A 13,579-nucleotide genomic window follows, 5' to 3' on the forward strand; every position below is an offset into this window, starting at 1 on the left:
AAAAAAAAAAAAAAAAAAAAAAAAAAAAAAAAAAAACAGAAAAAGTTAAAGAGACTCCCCACCAACTCAGTATTCAGAGTTAATCATTTAATTTGATGCATGTGTCTTGTTCAGGCTGCTTTAACAAATTTCCACAAACTGCAGCTAAAACCATAAGCATTTATTTCTTTTAGTTCTGGATGCTGGAAGTCCAAGATCACAGTGCCACCATCGTCAAATTCTGATGAGGACCCTCTTCTGGGTTACAGCCAGCTAACTGCTCATTGTATCCTCATATAGTGCAAAGAATGAGAGAGTTCAACTTTTTGTGGTAGATGATTACAAAATACCAACTTTTTGTGGTAGATGATTACAAGGTAGCCCAAAAGCCCAGCTTTAGGATAAGGGAGGAGAGAACCTAACACTTTAACCCAGAGGTGATTTCTTCCAATCTTTTTTTTTTTTTTTTTTTTTTTTTTAAGATTTACTTATTTATTTGAGAGAAAGCGAGAACAAGCAAGATGGGGAGAGGGAGAGGAAGAAAGAAACTGAAGCAGACTCCATGCCCAGCATGGAGCCCAACACAGAGCAGGATCACATGATCCTGAAATCCTGACCTGGGCTAAAACCAAGAGTCGGACACTTAACTGACTGAGCCACCCAGGCTCGCCTCTTCCAGTCATTTTTAAAAAGTGGATAGAATGTTGTTCCCCCTGCTTGTGCTTTCTTTCTCTGTCAAATAAATAAGTAAAATCTTAAAAAAAAAAAAAAAAGTGAATGGAAATTTGCGAACGTCTCTGTTAGAGAGACTGTTACCAACACTGTGGTCTAGTGCCTCTACAGGTCATTTCATAAAACAAGTAGTCATGGTCACTGTGAGATCCTTCTCAGGGAGCCAGCTACCCTGACTGTGGCTCACTGCACACTTACATTTTACAACACGGTGCTCATTGTGAAGTCTACGTTCTTTGAAATCAGATCAGCTTTAAAGACATTCTTTGTAGAAGAACATATTTGAAATTATGCAATCTACCCTCACAGAGGAGGTAAAAGTTGAAGCACAGAGAGGACATCCCCAGGAACAAGAGAAGGGCTGCTGCCTCTTCAAGTCCTTCTTCTTCTTTTACACCTAAGGATGCAATTCTTTTGTAGTTGTTTCCCAGGGCTCCATACTAAAGTACAAATATCTCTAGATGGAGATTTTATCTCCTAGCATCTTGGTTTGACAATGGCAGGCTACCGACATCAGGCCTTGATAAGAGATTTGGAGAATCCTCCAAACAGCCTATCTAGTTTACACATTTCTCACTGTATGATAGGAATGTTTGGTGGCTTGAGGATAAAGGACTGGGGGGGGGGGGGGATGAGATGAGTACATGATGATTATGTTTTTCTCAAGAAGTAATGAAAGGGAGATAGTGTTAGTCTTTTTAGTTAGTACTTTAAGTAAAGTACTAGAAATACACATGGCAGTAACTCCTGCCTACTGAAAGGGAAACAGACACTGGTAAGTGATACCATCCATGGTCAGGAAGGAGGTTCCACAGATGGATCATAGACAAAGTTCACAGAAAGAAATTTCAGATTTTCATTTGGTGATTGATTTGCTATTTGACTCCATTGAATGCGTTCTGAGTGGAATGAGCATTATCTTCTGGGATTCACATCTATGAGGCAGGTAGCTAGATATATGGAGATTTGATTTAATGTAAGGAGAACATTAGAGGGAAAAAAAGGCTTAGCCACATTGCACATACAAATAGCACAGTAAATAGGTGAAGAATGTAAGTGCAATTTACAAAGCTAATGAAACCAGCACAATCCATCTAGAAATGTGGATCAGAGTCTCACTCTTTTACTCCATTAGGGGATTAATCCTGTCTGTCCTATTACTGACCCAAAGGGTGCTGAGATAATGAATGTCCTAATATATGTAGAAATCTTGTAGAAACCCCAGAATCAGGCAACCAGATAAATGTAAGAGGAAGCATAGTGAATTGCCTTTGGGGTCTCTGACTCCTTGTAGCCTTGCTAGAGTTCAGCAGTGAGCCATTCACTTGCCAAGGAGCCCTTTACTCTCTCTGGTTCATCGTGCTCATAAGTGTCATTTTTATATCAACCATATGAGAAAGTGGAGTGTTTTCCATCTTACCTCCTGAGTCATACTGTTTCTCCAGTCCTGAGCCAGTCAGGTTTTTCTGGTTGTTATTCATGTACTTCATTTTCCTGGAGCTTGTCTCCACTTCATTATAGTGGATGTGTTTGAGAGGTCATGTATAAATGGCCTGCATTTAGAAGCATGGGAAAATTCTCCAAGCATTTAATTGAGACAATTACACTTGTATACTAGAATGCTGAAATTCGTATGAGAAAAACAGGAAATTTTCATCTGCTGTTTTGCCACACGTAAGGAATCATTCCTTTTCCTTTTGGGGATGGAAGTTCGTTTTAAAAATTAGTTGCAAATCTGACATGGGTTATGGAGTACTTCCTCAAAAGTGGCAAAGAACTGGACAAAATGCAAAGAGAAATACAACAATATCACAGGAACTTGAGACATGAGTTCTTCCTCCTCTACTTGAAACTACATTTATAAAGCACAAATATATTCTTTGACTCTGCCAGAATAATACAACTTCCAAGGCATACCAGAAAATCAATTGTTTAGGTACATCTGGAAATTCCTTTTGGAAACTTTGGCATAGTATATAATGTAACAAAGCAGAAATTCACTATGTGCCGAAGAACTATTGAGTCTTCCTAACAGAGTACCTTAGGCGAGAGTTTGGAGTATTAAATCCAGACCTTAGGAACCTGGGAATACAAAGTTTCCAGAGGAAATAATGGCACAGAATGGCAGGAGATACCCTGCCATGAAACATGGGTTGCTGTACCAAAGGTCAGTGGTCACATACGTTTTTTCTTTTATTCTCACCCGAGTTGTTAAAAGACGTTTTGTTGTCTCTTATGTTGCTGTTAGTATCCTTCATGAGTAATCTTTCCACACCTTGTGATCACATGTCACCCCTGGATTTTTTTGAAACACATAGACTGGACACCTCATTTCTTCCATCATCCCTGTCATCACCTCAAATTTTAAACATGAAATAACCTAATCGCTTCTGTTCTGTACTTCTTGTTTTAATCCTGACCATGACACATGGTTTTCTTCAAGTAAGAATGTTGGAAAATTGGTCAAGCCATACCCATCTGAATTCTTTATCCTGGACTGAAGCTAGGTACCAAAAGAAAATAGTCATCCACAGAGTGAAGAAAAAGGAACATGACAGATTAGCCTCTGGATTTCAGGGTAAAAAAGGATTTCTTGGATAATAATTTAATAATGTTCAAGGACCTAAAACTTTCTGAAAATGCAACATTAATTTCTGTGTCATTATGTGGAAATTATTAAGCAGTATACATTTTTCACTCCCAGTTTCTCATTTTATAAAATTGGTTGTTCCTACAGATAGAAGTAACCAAGTTTATTCACAAAAGACTTTCTTTAAAAAGTCATCCGGACACAATAACTACAGCTGCCATCACCCAGCTTAAATGTCCTGCCCCCTCCCTGAGGGGTCATGTAACCCACCCCCCCACCGCCCCACATCTCATTCTACTCTGTTTTCCTCCTGTGCTTAGGTCATAATGAACTTCTGTTAACTCCTCCATTGCATCAACTTCATTGTCAGATCAAACCTCCTTGCTTTTACTATTTCCTTATATCTGCATTGCATTCTCTCCTTTTTCTTACTCCTCAAGCATCCATCAGATCTGGAAGTTTCTGTCACTTTACAGAGCTTTCTTTGATGCCCATTTCTGATTCCTGTTCCCTCATTGAGCTGCAGGAGAACCCGAATTTACTACCATCTTAGCATATCTTACCTTACGTTCTTACTTTCTGTTTATCTCCCTTTCCTCTGCCCCAGATGATAAACTCATTTCATTAGAGAAATATGCCAATCCAAAACAGTTTCTCCATTTGACCTTATCTTGCTTCGGAATATATATATATATATTCCCCCCAAAATTAAAAAAAAATACTTTAACCATTGCTCTTAGGTTAATATCCAGAATTTTACTATATTCTTCTGGGCTCTACAGGAGCATGACTCTTCCCCTTCATTCTTGCACAGACCTTGCCTCCCCTAACCAAGAACACTGGCTACATACCACCTCTTTGTTTCATGGGAAAGGTTGGATTTATCCTTCACATATCCTAGGCCTGGCCTAGATAAACACCACCCACATATGCAAGGCTCAGTGAAGGCCTTCTCACATTCACACGTGTGGCACATTTCATAGCCAGAGTTCAATTATTATTTGGGTGATTATCTTTTTAATATCCATCTCCTAGCTACACTATCCGCTTCAAGGGATAGTGGCTCTGGCTGTCTTCCTCAAGAAACATTTGTGGTGACTCTATCTGGGCCCAGCTGGAGCCAGTGTGGGAACAGTGAATAAGTTAGGAAAATATGCAAGGCTTGGGAAATAATGCCAGACCCGGGTGGAGGGCCAGATCCTAAAAGACCTTAATTGCCACAAGTATAAACAGTTTAGACTTTATCCTGAAGACGGTGAAGATTCATCAGATGTTTCAAAGCTGAAGTGATCTAATAATCTGTGTTTAAAAGAATCTGGCAGCAGGTAAGAGATTTTGTCTCTAAACCAAGAAACTATTATAGTAGTTTATTAAAAAAAAAATACGACCAGGTATTTCTTCTGTCCCTATGCGCACGTCCCTGTGGCTATATGGCTTTACCATTCTTCTTATCCCAGGACTTTCAGTGTGAGTTTGACCACGTGACTTGCTTTGACTGATGGGGCATTAGCAATTGTGACTCAAACATTTGCATGTTGGGGTTCGCCTGGGGCCTGACTGGGAAACCAGAAATCCCCAAGTGAGGTAGCTTAACGAAGCAGTGAATTTCAACCACGTTTTAAACTTCCTCTTTGCTGCTGTTAACATGCATAACCCACTTCCCCTCAAACCCCATTATTAGAAGTCTCATTCTAGCAAATGATTCTCAGTGGCATGCACCAGACTCATGAGGTGGGAGGAGGCATATGTCGTGTGACTACGTCTCTCAGGAGGTTGGTTCCAGCATATGCTATGGCTGCAAAGGGAAGATCACTGCTGAGTTTCATGGGTCAGTCAGTGAACCGTTAACTCAGCCTGTGGAGTTAATGAGCACACAAAGGAAGTCCCATTTAGCCAGATCTGAAAAGGAAGAATGAATATTCATCAGGTGGAAAAATGCAGGAAAGGTATGTCAAACAAAGAGGAGAATGTGCAAAGGCAAGTCCTGTGTTCCCGAGTGACTGATTTTAAGTGGTCATCTCTTTTCTTTCTGTACAACTGAACATACTCTTTGATATTCTAGATCATGCTGGCAGAACTCTATCACCCTCAAGGAAATCTACAGAATTTACTTTGCAGTGTCTACAGTGTGTAGAGAGGTCACTGAAATAAATTGTCATGATAATCGTTGCCTTTCCTCAAAATAGTCCTTATTTGCAGAAACCTGCTTGAAGCATGGCCAAGTCATTTTCCTCTGAATCTCTTTCCCAGAGCAGATTCCATGCAGATAACAATAGGATCTGTGTTTACTGTCAGTTTCAGTAGCTCTAGAATCATCTTAATTCAAGATCTAATACATGTGCCCCCATTTTTTGAAGCTCATGTTGTCACTTTGCTTTTACCAAAAAAACTACGTTAGTTTCTGTTTTCGCTAAGTCAAAGACATCTAAATGAGGATTGTAGCTTTTCTGAAAAAAGAAATAAAGAAAAGGTACAGAGCAAAAAGTGTTAAGTATTTGCTTCACAGTGAGCATCACAGAGGCAGTGGACACACCAAGCTGCGGCGGGGGAGGTGGGGCACCAAGCTCCTTCTCTGGAACCTGCACTCAGCAGATCAGCCTCCAGCCACCAGAGCTGGGAACGGTGTCTGTGAGCATCCATGCTTAGCCCCATTTATTTTGTGCATCTGTTAGCAAGAGATGTCCTAAGATGTCAGGAAAGCCAAAGCGAGGTTATTTTTTAGATCTGGGCACGCTCAACATTTTTTTCCATATAAATTAATGGCATAATGCTTCTTTGATTACACTATTTTGGCTTCTGAAAGGCTTCCTAGGAATGCTCTTTCTACTTTTGGATAGCAGGGGGAAGCCTGTACCTGCTTCTCATCCATACAGAATTTTTGGCATTTTTCTTCACACACAAATATACTCCCTCACACCTGAATGCAAAGTAAATAAGTCTTTGAAGGAAATTTTGCCTTAAAGTGCTTCTGTAATTCATTTCAATAAAGCATCTAGAACTCTTTCCCCCACATCTAATGGGATTAATCTTTAAAAGCATCATCTTCTCCAAGCAGGTGCAAACCTTTGTCTGCCCTCAGGGAAAGACCAGCCAATGAGAGATTATTCTGGTGACATAATGCTTGTTAACTTACTCTCTTGCAGACACAATTGGGGAAGATGCTTTTCAGAGCATCAAACGTATTGAATTTAACTCTTTCTCACCTGACTAATTACAGCTCATAAGCCACTTCTGCTGCTTCGTAAACATGTTGTGTAGGACAGCCCTGACATAGTTATGCAAAATCACTAGACTAGAGAATTTCTTTTGAGCATTGACATCTGTACCAACTGACATTCCCTACCTTTCTTGGGAAATCAATACTTCCATATCCTGGTTCTTATGGAAATAAATGATACATTTACCCTAGCCAGCAGCAGATAAGCTTCTAGTTCTTTCTCAGATACAGATTCCCACGAAAATCAATTCAAAAGGGATAGAGAACTTTATATATTTTTTTTCTTTCCCATCAAAATCACAGCTGAGGGCACCTGGGTGGCTCAGTGGGTTAAGCCTTTGCCTTCGGCTCAGTTCATGATCTCAGGGTCCTGGAATCAAGTCCCGCATCGGGCTCTCTGCTCAGCAGGGAGCCTGCTTCCCCTCTCTCTGCCTGTCTCTCTGCCTGCTTGTGATCTCTCTCTCTGTGTCAAATAAATTTTTAAAAAATCTTTAAAAAAAATCACAGTTGACCTCTTGTGACTGTGTACTAACTCGATTTTTCATATTCCTCCACTTTATTTCAAAGATTAAAAAAATACTTGAAACAGCATTTGAATGGCCAGATATGTTCCTAGTGACATAATCTTCTGCTTAGTGAGCAGTGCACAGGGCTCTGTTGATGCAAATGAATGCTTCTGAGTATCTAGAGAAACCCTAGCCAGGGCAAGTGAAGACCCACCACCCATCACATAGTGTATTTCTATGAAGTGGTGGGCAAGACGAGATAAATGTGTGCTACTTTCTACTGGTAAAGAGTGCAGAAAAGTAGACACAAGGTGCAGATCTCAGGCAGGTGTGGTTTCGTGCACCAGCTTCTTCCCATCCCTCTCCCTCAACCCCAAACCTCACTTTTTTGAGCAAAAGAATGCAATAGTAAGCACATTGTGAAAAACCTAATTTGAAAGAGGAGTGTCATGATACCTGAGCAGCCCCATAGTTTATCTGATCTGACACCCAGGAAGAAAGCAAACTCCCGACTGCTCAGCCAGCTGTGTAATCGGAGGTGCTGGATGTAATTCAGAGATGATGAGCTGTGAGTACTCGGAGTAAAAATGTCGGAAAGTTACTTTGCTAGAACTTTCCTGTTTCCTTTTTCAGACTCCCCTCCAAACCCTTTGAGAAAACTCTGTTAATTTTTGGCTCATGAGTCTTTCTTGGGACTTTTCTACGTATTCAGGTCATGGTATTCCGGTTGCATTGGGCTGGGGTGCAATTATGGAACCGTAGAATGTTTCAGACCTGGCTGTAAACAGCATCTCTACCATATAAGGGAGTGGTATGTCACTCTAACTTCAGGGAGACACACTTTCTCCGTCTATTAAAATGAAATAATAATCCCATAGGAGTCTGAAAAACAATCTGAGGGTTTTGAAGGGGTGGGGGGGGGGGGGGGTGGGGGGAACCAGGTGGTGGGTATTACAGAGGGCACGGATTGCCTGGAGCACTGGGTGTGGTGCAAAAATAATGAATACTGTTATGCCGAAAATAAATAAAAAATAAATTAAAATAATCCCATAGGAGTTATTTAAATAGTACTTATAAAGTTCTTGGCAAGTCGCAAGTATTCAATCAATAGTAACTATGGTTATTACTACTTTTATATATGCATTATTCCAAGCCACTTTACCTTTCAAAGTTGAAAACTGCATTATATAAAATGACCACTACCCACAGCAGATTCCCTGACATAAATTTTATCAACCTTTTGATTGTGAAATGAACCATTCTGTTTTCCCTTGAAGATTTAGTTGTACTTGATTCTTCATTTATCACATCATCCAGTTGTCTTTTATTTTTATCCATTAATATTTCAGAGTCAGAACGTTACAAATACATGATTTTAAATACTATCAGATAAAGAATAGTATCATAGTACATTTCTTCTAGAGATTCATTGATATTTTAAGGCCATGGCTTTTCCAATTCTATAGTAAAGTTCCTGGAAGGCACTGGTCATGCAAATTAGTAGCTTGAGGTTTTCAAGCTAATTTTCAATTAGCTTAAACTAAACTGTTTGTATCCACTGACACATTCCTGCAAATTGATTTCAGATTTTAAATTTCAAGGGCTAGGGGCACTTAGGTGGGTCATTCAGTTAAGCATCTACCTTCAGTTCAGGTCAAGATCCCAGTGTCCTCGGATCAAGTCCTGCGTCGGGCTCCTTGCTCAGGGCAGGAGCCTGCTTCTCCCTCTGCCTGCTGCTCCCCCCGCACGTGCACTCACTCTGTCTCTGACAAACAAATAAAGAAAATCTTTTAAAAAGTAAAGATAAAAATAAATAAACCTGAAAGGCTATTACGTTCACTTCATCAAAATTCACTGAATGCCTGACCTGTACATGGAGAGACTCTAAGATGAAACCCAACGGTGACAGCACCCAGCTGTAAAGCCTTGGTTGCTACCATCCAGGTACCAATGCCTGGCAAAGGGAGCAGACAGCACAGTGTGTTAGTTTCCATGACAGAGTCGTGTATAAAGTTACCGGAAATACAGGAAGGGGGGCTTTTAATTGAACACTGGTGAGTTTTTGAGGAAAATTATAGCCAGGTAATATTTTATTGGCTTTCAAAGAATAATAAGGATTCTCTTATTTGGATAAAGTAGAAGAGTATTCCAGGTGGAAGGAATAGCCAGGGTAAAGGAGGAAAGGATTGCGGACTCATAGCTATTTGTGGGATGGCTACTGACCTAGGCTAGTGCTTGGTATTGGATGGATGTGTGGTGGGGGAAAGAAATGTTCATGTGTAGAGCGGCTTTTTGGAAAACTAATCTGTTACCTTCCAGATCATAAGTATTCTCATCTTTGTTACATACCATGAGAAAATCGATAATACATACTAGCGAGATTTTTTTTCCTTTTTTTGTGATGTCTTTAAGCCTATTTGTGCTTAAACGAAAGAACCCTATTCCTTTTTCTTCCTATGATTAAAAAAAAAAAAATTCTAGTGTACTATTAGACTTCAAATAAGGTAAGTGTAAATTTTACAAACCCTATTTCAACAAAGCAGTATAAATTGTACAAAAATAATACTTGAGATCCAGATAACATCTGTTAGTTTTGATTCTTATAGAAGCATACACGAGCAAACTTGTAAAAGGCCATACATCTAAATAACATGTGACTAATAATGTCAGAGTATGCATTAGAGAAGTATTGTCGATGCTAACTTCGTGTAAGAGTTACCTGGGAAAACCTCGTTGTTCATCTTCACATGGTGAAGCATAAAACCATCGGTCAAAGCATGGAGCCATTCATGTGTGATAATGTGGGTGTGAAACATTCTTAAATAAAACTTGCTGAAAGTTCTCTGTCATTTTCTTTGAGTTTATTCACTGAATAAGAAGGCTGCATACCTTAGGACAAGACTATGTGTATATGCTCAGTAATTCAAGTATGTTCGGTGATTTTTATTAGAGGTGCACTGAAACGTATTATCCACACATAAGTGATGCTATTGTTAGAACAGGAATTCGTCAATTTAACAAATTATGTGTGCTGAACTGTCTATATCCTGTTCCCCCTTTGTGACCAATATCATGTATTTTAGAAGTAGATCACCGAATTACAGGTAGTTGAGTCCCTCCTGGGTTATAAGCAACTGCGTGGAGATTCAACCCACCTCTGAGGCTGATTAGATAACATACACAGGATTATCTCTCTAAGTGCGTGAGTGTTTATAGGCTACCTCATTCTGAAGTGTTTAGAGGTTCTTAGAGTTATTTGTGTAATGAAGGAAAATCCACTCTAGTCTCTTAAATTCATGAAACAAGGAGCCTGGAACAGGACTCTATTGCCATGACAGCCTATGTAAGCAAACCAGAATCCAAGCCTATAAATGCCTCAAGGTTACACAGTCAAATCCTGAGGACAACCGGTCACAAGAAGCCAGTTGGGCTCTAAGTGATAGCCTATCCACAATGACCTTGCTTTATCTCCACCTCTTCTCTTGGAGTCTCTGGCCAGCTCCTCGCTGGTGGAGCACTCCTGACCACTTCCAGGTCGCTGCTGTCCAATACAGACTGATAAATGCTCAAATAAACTCTTAAAAACTTTTGGGGTGCCTAGCTGGGTCAGTTAATAAAGTCTGCAACTCCTATTTTTTTTTTTTTTAAGATTTTTAAAAAATTTATTTGAGAGAGAGAAAGACCAAAGAGGGGCAGAGGGAGAGGGAGAAGTAGATTCCCCACTGAGCAAGGAGCCCGATGTGGGTCTCCATTCCTGGACCCAAGATCAAGAGTCGCAAGCTCAGGGCACCTGGGTGGCTCAGGTGGTTAAGCATTTGCCTTCGGCTCAGGTCATGATCCCGGGGTTATAGGTTTGAGCCCCATGTTGGGTATAAAAATTACTTTTAAAAAAATCTTTAAAAATATGTTTTATATGCCTCAGTTTATCTTTTAACAAGTTATTTAAAAATTCTCAGGAAAATTTAAAAATAAAGATGGCTTTCTGTTTTCTCCGTCAGCTGTAAAGAAGAAGGCTGGCTTTATCACTCCAGTTCCAGGAGGTGTGGGACCCATGACGGTGGCGATGCTTCTGAGGAACACTCTTCTGGCAGCTAAAAAACTCATTTACTAGGTCACAGGAAAGAATAAAACAGAATGAAATCATGCTCCTTATTTATTTGACAAAGGGCAAACACCTTTATATTTTACTACAAAGCTATTTATTTCTACATCGTATTTATTTTTTCATGGATGGAGTCGTCGTGGATCAGATGATTCATGCAACTTGACGCATTTCCTGCTCACAGATTTTGAGTTTTAGAGGAAAAAAAAAAAAAGAAAAACAAACAATTCCAGTGAAAACTTTGGTAACAGTGGTTTATTTTGTGAACAACATTTGTTCATAATATTAAACAATAAAGGGCTCATAATAAATGAATATATTTTTGACACAAATATCGCACACGGTATGCTTTCAACAGATGTCTTATCAGCCAAATGGGTGCCCGCGGACAATATAATTGAGATTTTGACATAAGCAGGCTCCATTTTTATATATTTTGTTTATTACATGCTGAAAAAGAGCTTACGTGCTAAAAGATAAAATATTAAAAGTAAAATCTTGATCTCATGTGTCTCTCAGATGGATGCCGTGAGGCATCTTAAGGAGAAACGATACTCCATTCAAGGTAAGAAAAGTAAACGAAGAAGGCAAAAAAAAAAAATGCAGTGCTGCTTAGAAAGGTAGTGGTCATTTCAAACTGTGAATGACTACTTGCCGTAGTAAAAATGTAATGAGAATATGTTAGGCTTACGTGTAATTTCTTTCTTCTAGAAAAATATTTGGATAATACCTCCCTTGAGGAATAATGGAAAATCCAAACCAAACATATAAAACAAAACTGTGGTTGTTTCTTCCCACAAATAGTAGAAAAATATGGTATAGTATGAGTGAGGACTTCATTAAAGAATGAAGGTTTGTTCATAGATTCGGAAATTAATAGGAAAATAATAGATTTATAATGTGCCAAAGCTAAACCTTAGACTATAACTGAAAATCTACTGCTTTGTTGCCCCCAATTCTTCTCTCTTTTGTTATGGCAGTTGAGTTGGTTCTCAGAGTAGATGCCACATTTCTAACACAATTTAAATTAGGAAATACACCGGAATGTCACTTGAAGGCTATTTTGAGACTACCCTACTCACTTAATTGTATTGTTTTCATGCCGAATGCCGGTGTGTTTATGTACCAATAACGATTCTTACCCAGTGCATGTTTTTATCAGTGCGTGCCCCTGATCAATTGTGTGAAAATAGTCTCGATACTTATAATTAATCATATTTCAACTGTATAATAAAAGCGATTTGAAGAATACCTGTCTTCTTTCTTCCTTAAGATATTTATGAGATTTTTTTTCATGTATTTGTTACCTCTTTCTTTTTTCATGGTTTCAAGTTTTTATTTAAATTCCAGTTAGTTAACATATAGTGTAATATTACCTTCAGGGATAGAATTGTTACGTATTTCTTTACCGCCTACTGGGGAAATGTACAAGTTTCTTCAGCATGCAAGGAAAGGTTCTATAGTCCATTCCAAAGTCAGTCCAGACCAATCTTTGTGTGGTAACCTCGACAGAAGTTTACATTCAATGCTCCCAAGTAAACATTTCAGAAAGGGCCCCAGACTCCCCCAAACAGACAAAACTGACCCAAAATACATGTACATGGAAAAGGTAAAGTCTGCAGTTTTGAGCTTACCATCCCCAACCCCCGAAAGTACAGCAGAAATTATTTTGGGAAGATTTCTGCCCCTTGGCTAAGCTAAAATTCAGGAGGGAATCTTTCTAGAGACTAAAATACTGGAAAAGAGAAATTGTTCTGACATTTGGTAAAAGTGGTAAGGAATAATTTATCCAAGACTGTAGCAGCGGGATCAAGGCGACTGCAATAGAAAAAAATTGAACTCAACTCCAAATACAGTAAAAATGGCTGTGGATCTGTATCCAATGAGCAGGATAAGGGGATCAGTAGGTGGGAAATTACTCTAAGAGGAAATTGATTATATTTCAAGTGTAGGAAGACTCTTGCTAAACTAGCTTACCAGGATTCTTGCTGAAGGCAGGCCAGATATCAAGGATAAGACAAGGGAACCTGATCAGATATTGGGGAGGGGGTCCTCCATAAACTGACTTAGCAGCATTCTTTGCTAAAACTGGGTTCAGCGGGCCTCGTCAAGATGACGACTCAGGAGTCTGACTGAAGTCCAGTTAAGAAGGAAGACTTTGTCAGCACATAACGGAGATAAAGTTGGTTCGTTGGTACCATGACTTCATTTATGGATATTTGGGGTGAGTAAAAGGTAGACATCAAAAAGATGACAGCCAGACGGGGCGCCTGGGTGGCTCAGTGGGTTAAAGCCTCTGCCTTCAGCTCAGGTCATGGTCTCAGGGTTCTGGGATCGAGCCCCGCATGAAGCAGGCTCCCCGCTGAGCGGAGCTCCTCTCTCTGCCTGCCTTTCTGCCTACTTGTGATCTCTGTCGAGTAAATAAATAACATCTTTAAAAAAAGGGGGGGGGG

The 13,579-nt window shown here is 39.6% G+C and overlaps 1 protein-coding gene across 2 annotated transcripts in view; it reads left to right on the forward strand.

Moving 5' to 3' along the window:
- The window catches only part of MTHFD2L (methylenetetrahydrofolate dehydrogenase (NADP+ dependent) 2 like), a 128,596-nt gene extending 116,221 nt beyond the window's left edge, over positions 1 to 12,375 (forward strand). For both annotated transcript variants that reach the window (XM_059385227.1, XM_059385232.1), the window contains one exon: positions 11,023 to 12,375. In XM_059385227.1, coding sequence (XP_059241210.1) covers positions 11,023 to 11,135 — 113 coding nt within the window. In that variant the 3' untranslated portion in view covers positions 11,136 to 12,375. The remainder of the gene's footprint in view (positions 1 to 11,022) is intronic.
- The last annotated feature ends 1,204 nt before the right edge of the window (positions 12,376 to 13,579 follow it).

Source organism: Mustela nigripes, chromosome 1 (genome assembly GCF_022355385.1).
Source record: "Mustela nigripes isolate SB6536 chromosome 1, MUSNIG.SB6536, whole genome shotgun sequence".
Taxonomy (NCBI): domain Eukaryota; kingdom Metazoa; phylum Chordata; class Mammalia; order Carnivora; family Mustelidae; genus Mustela; species Mustela nigripes.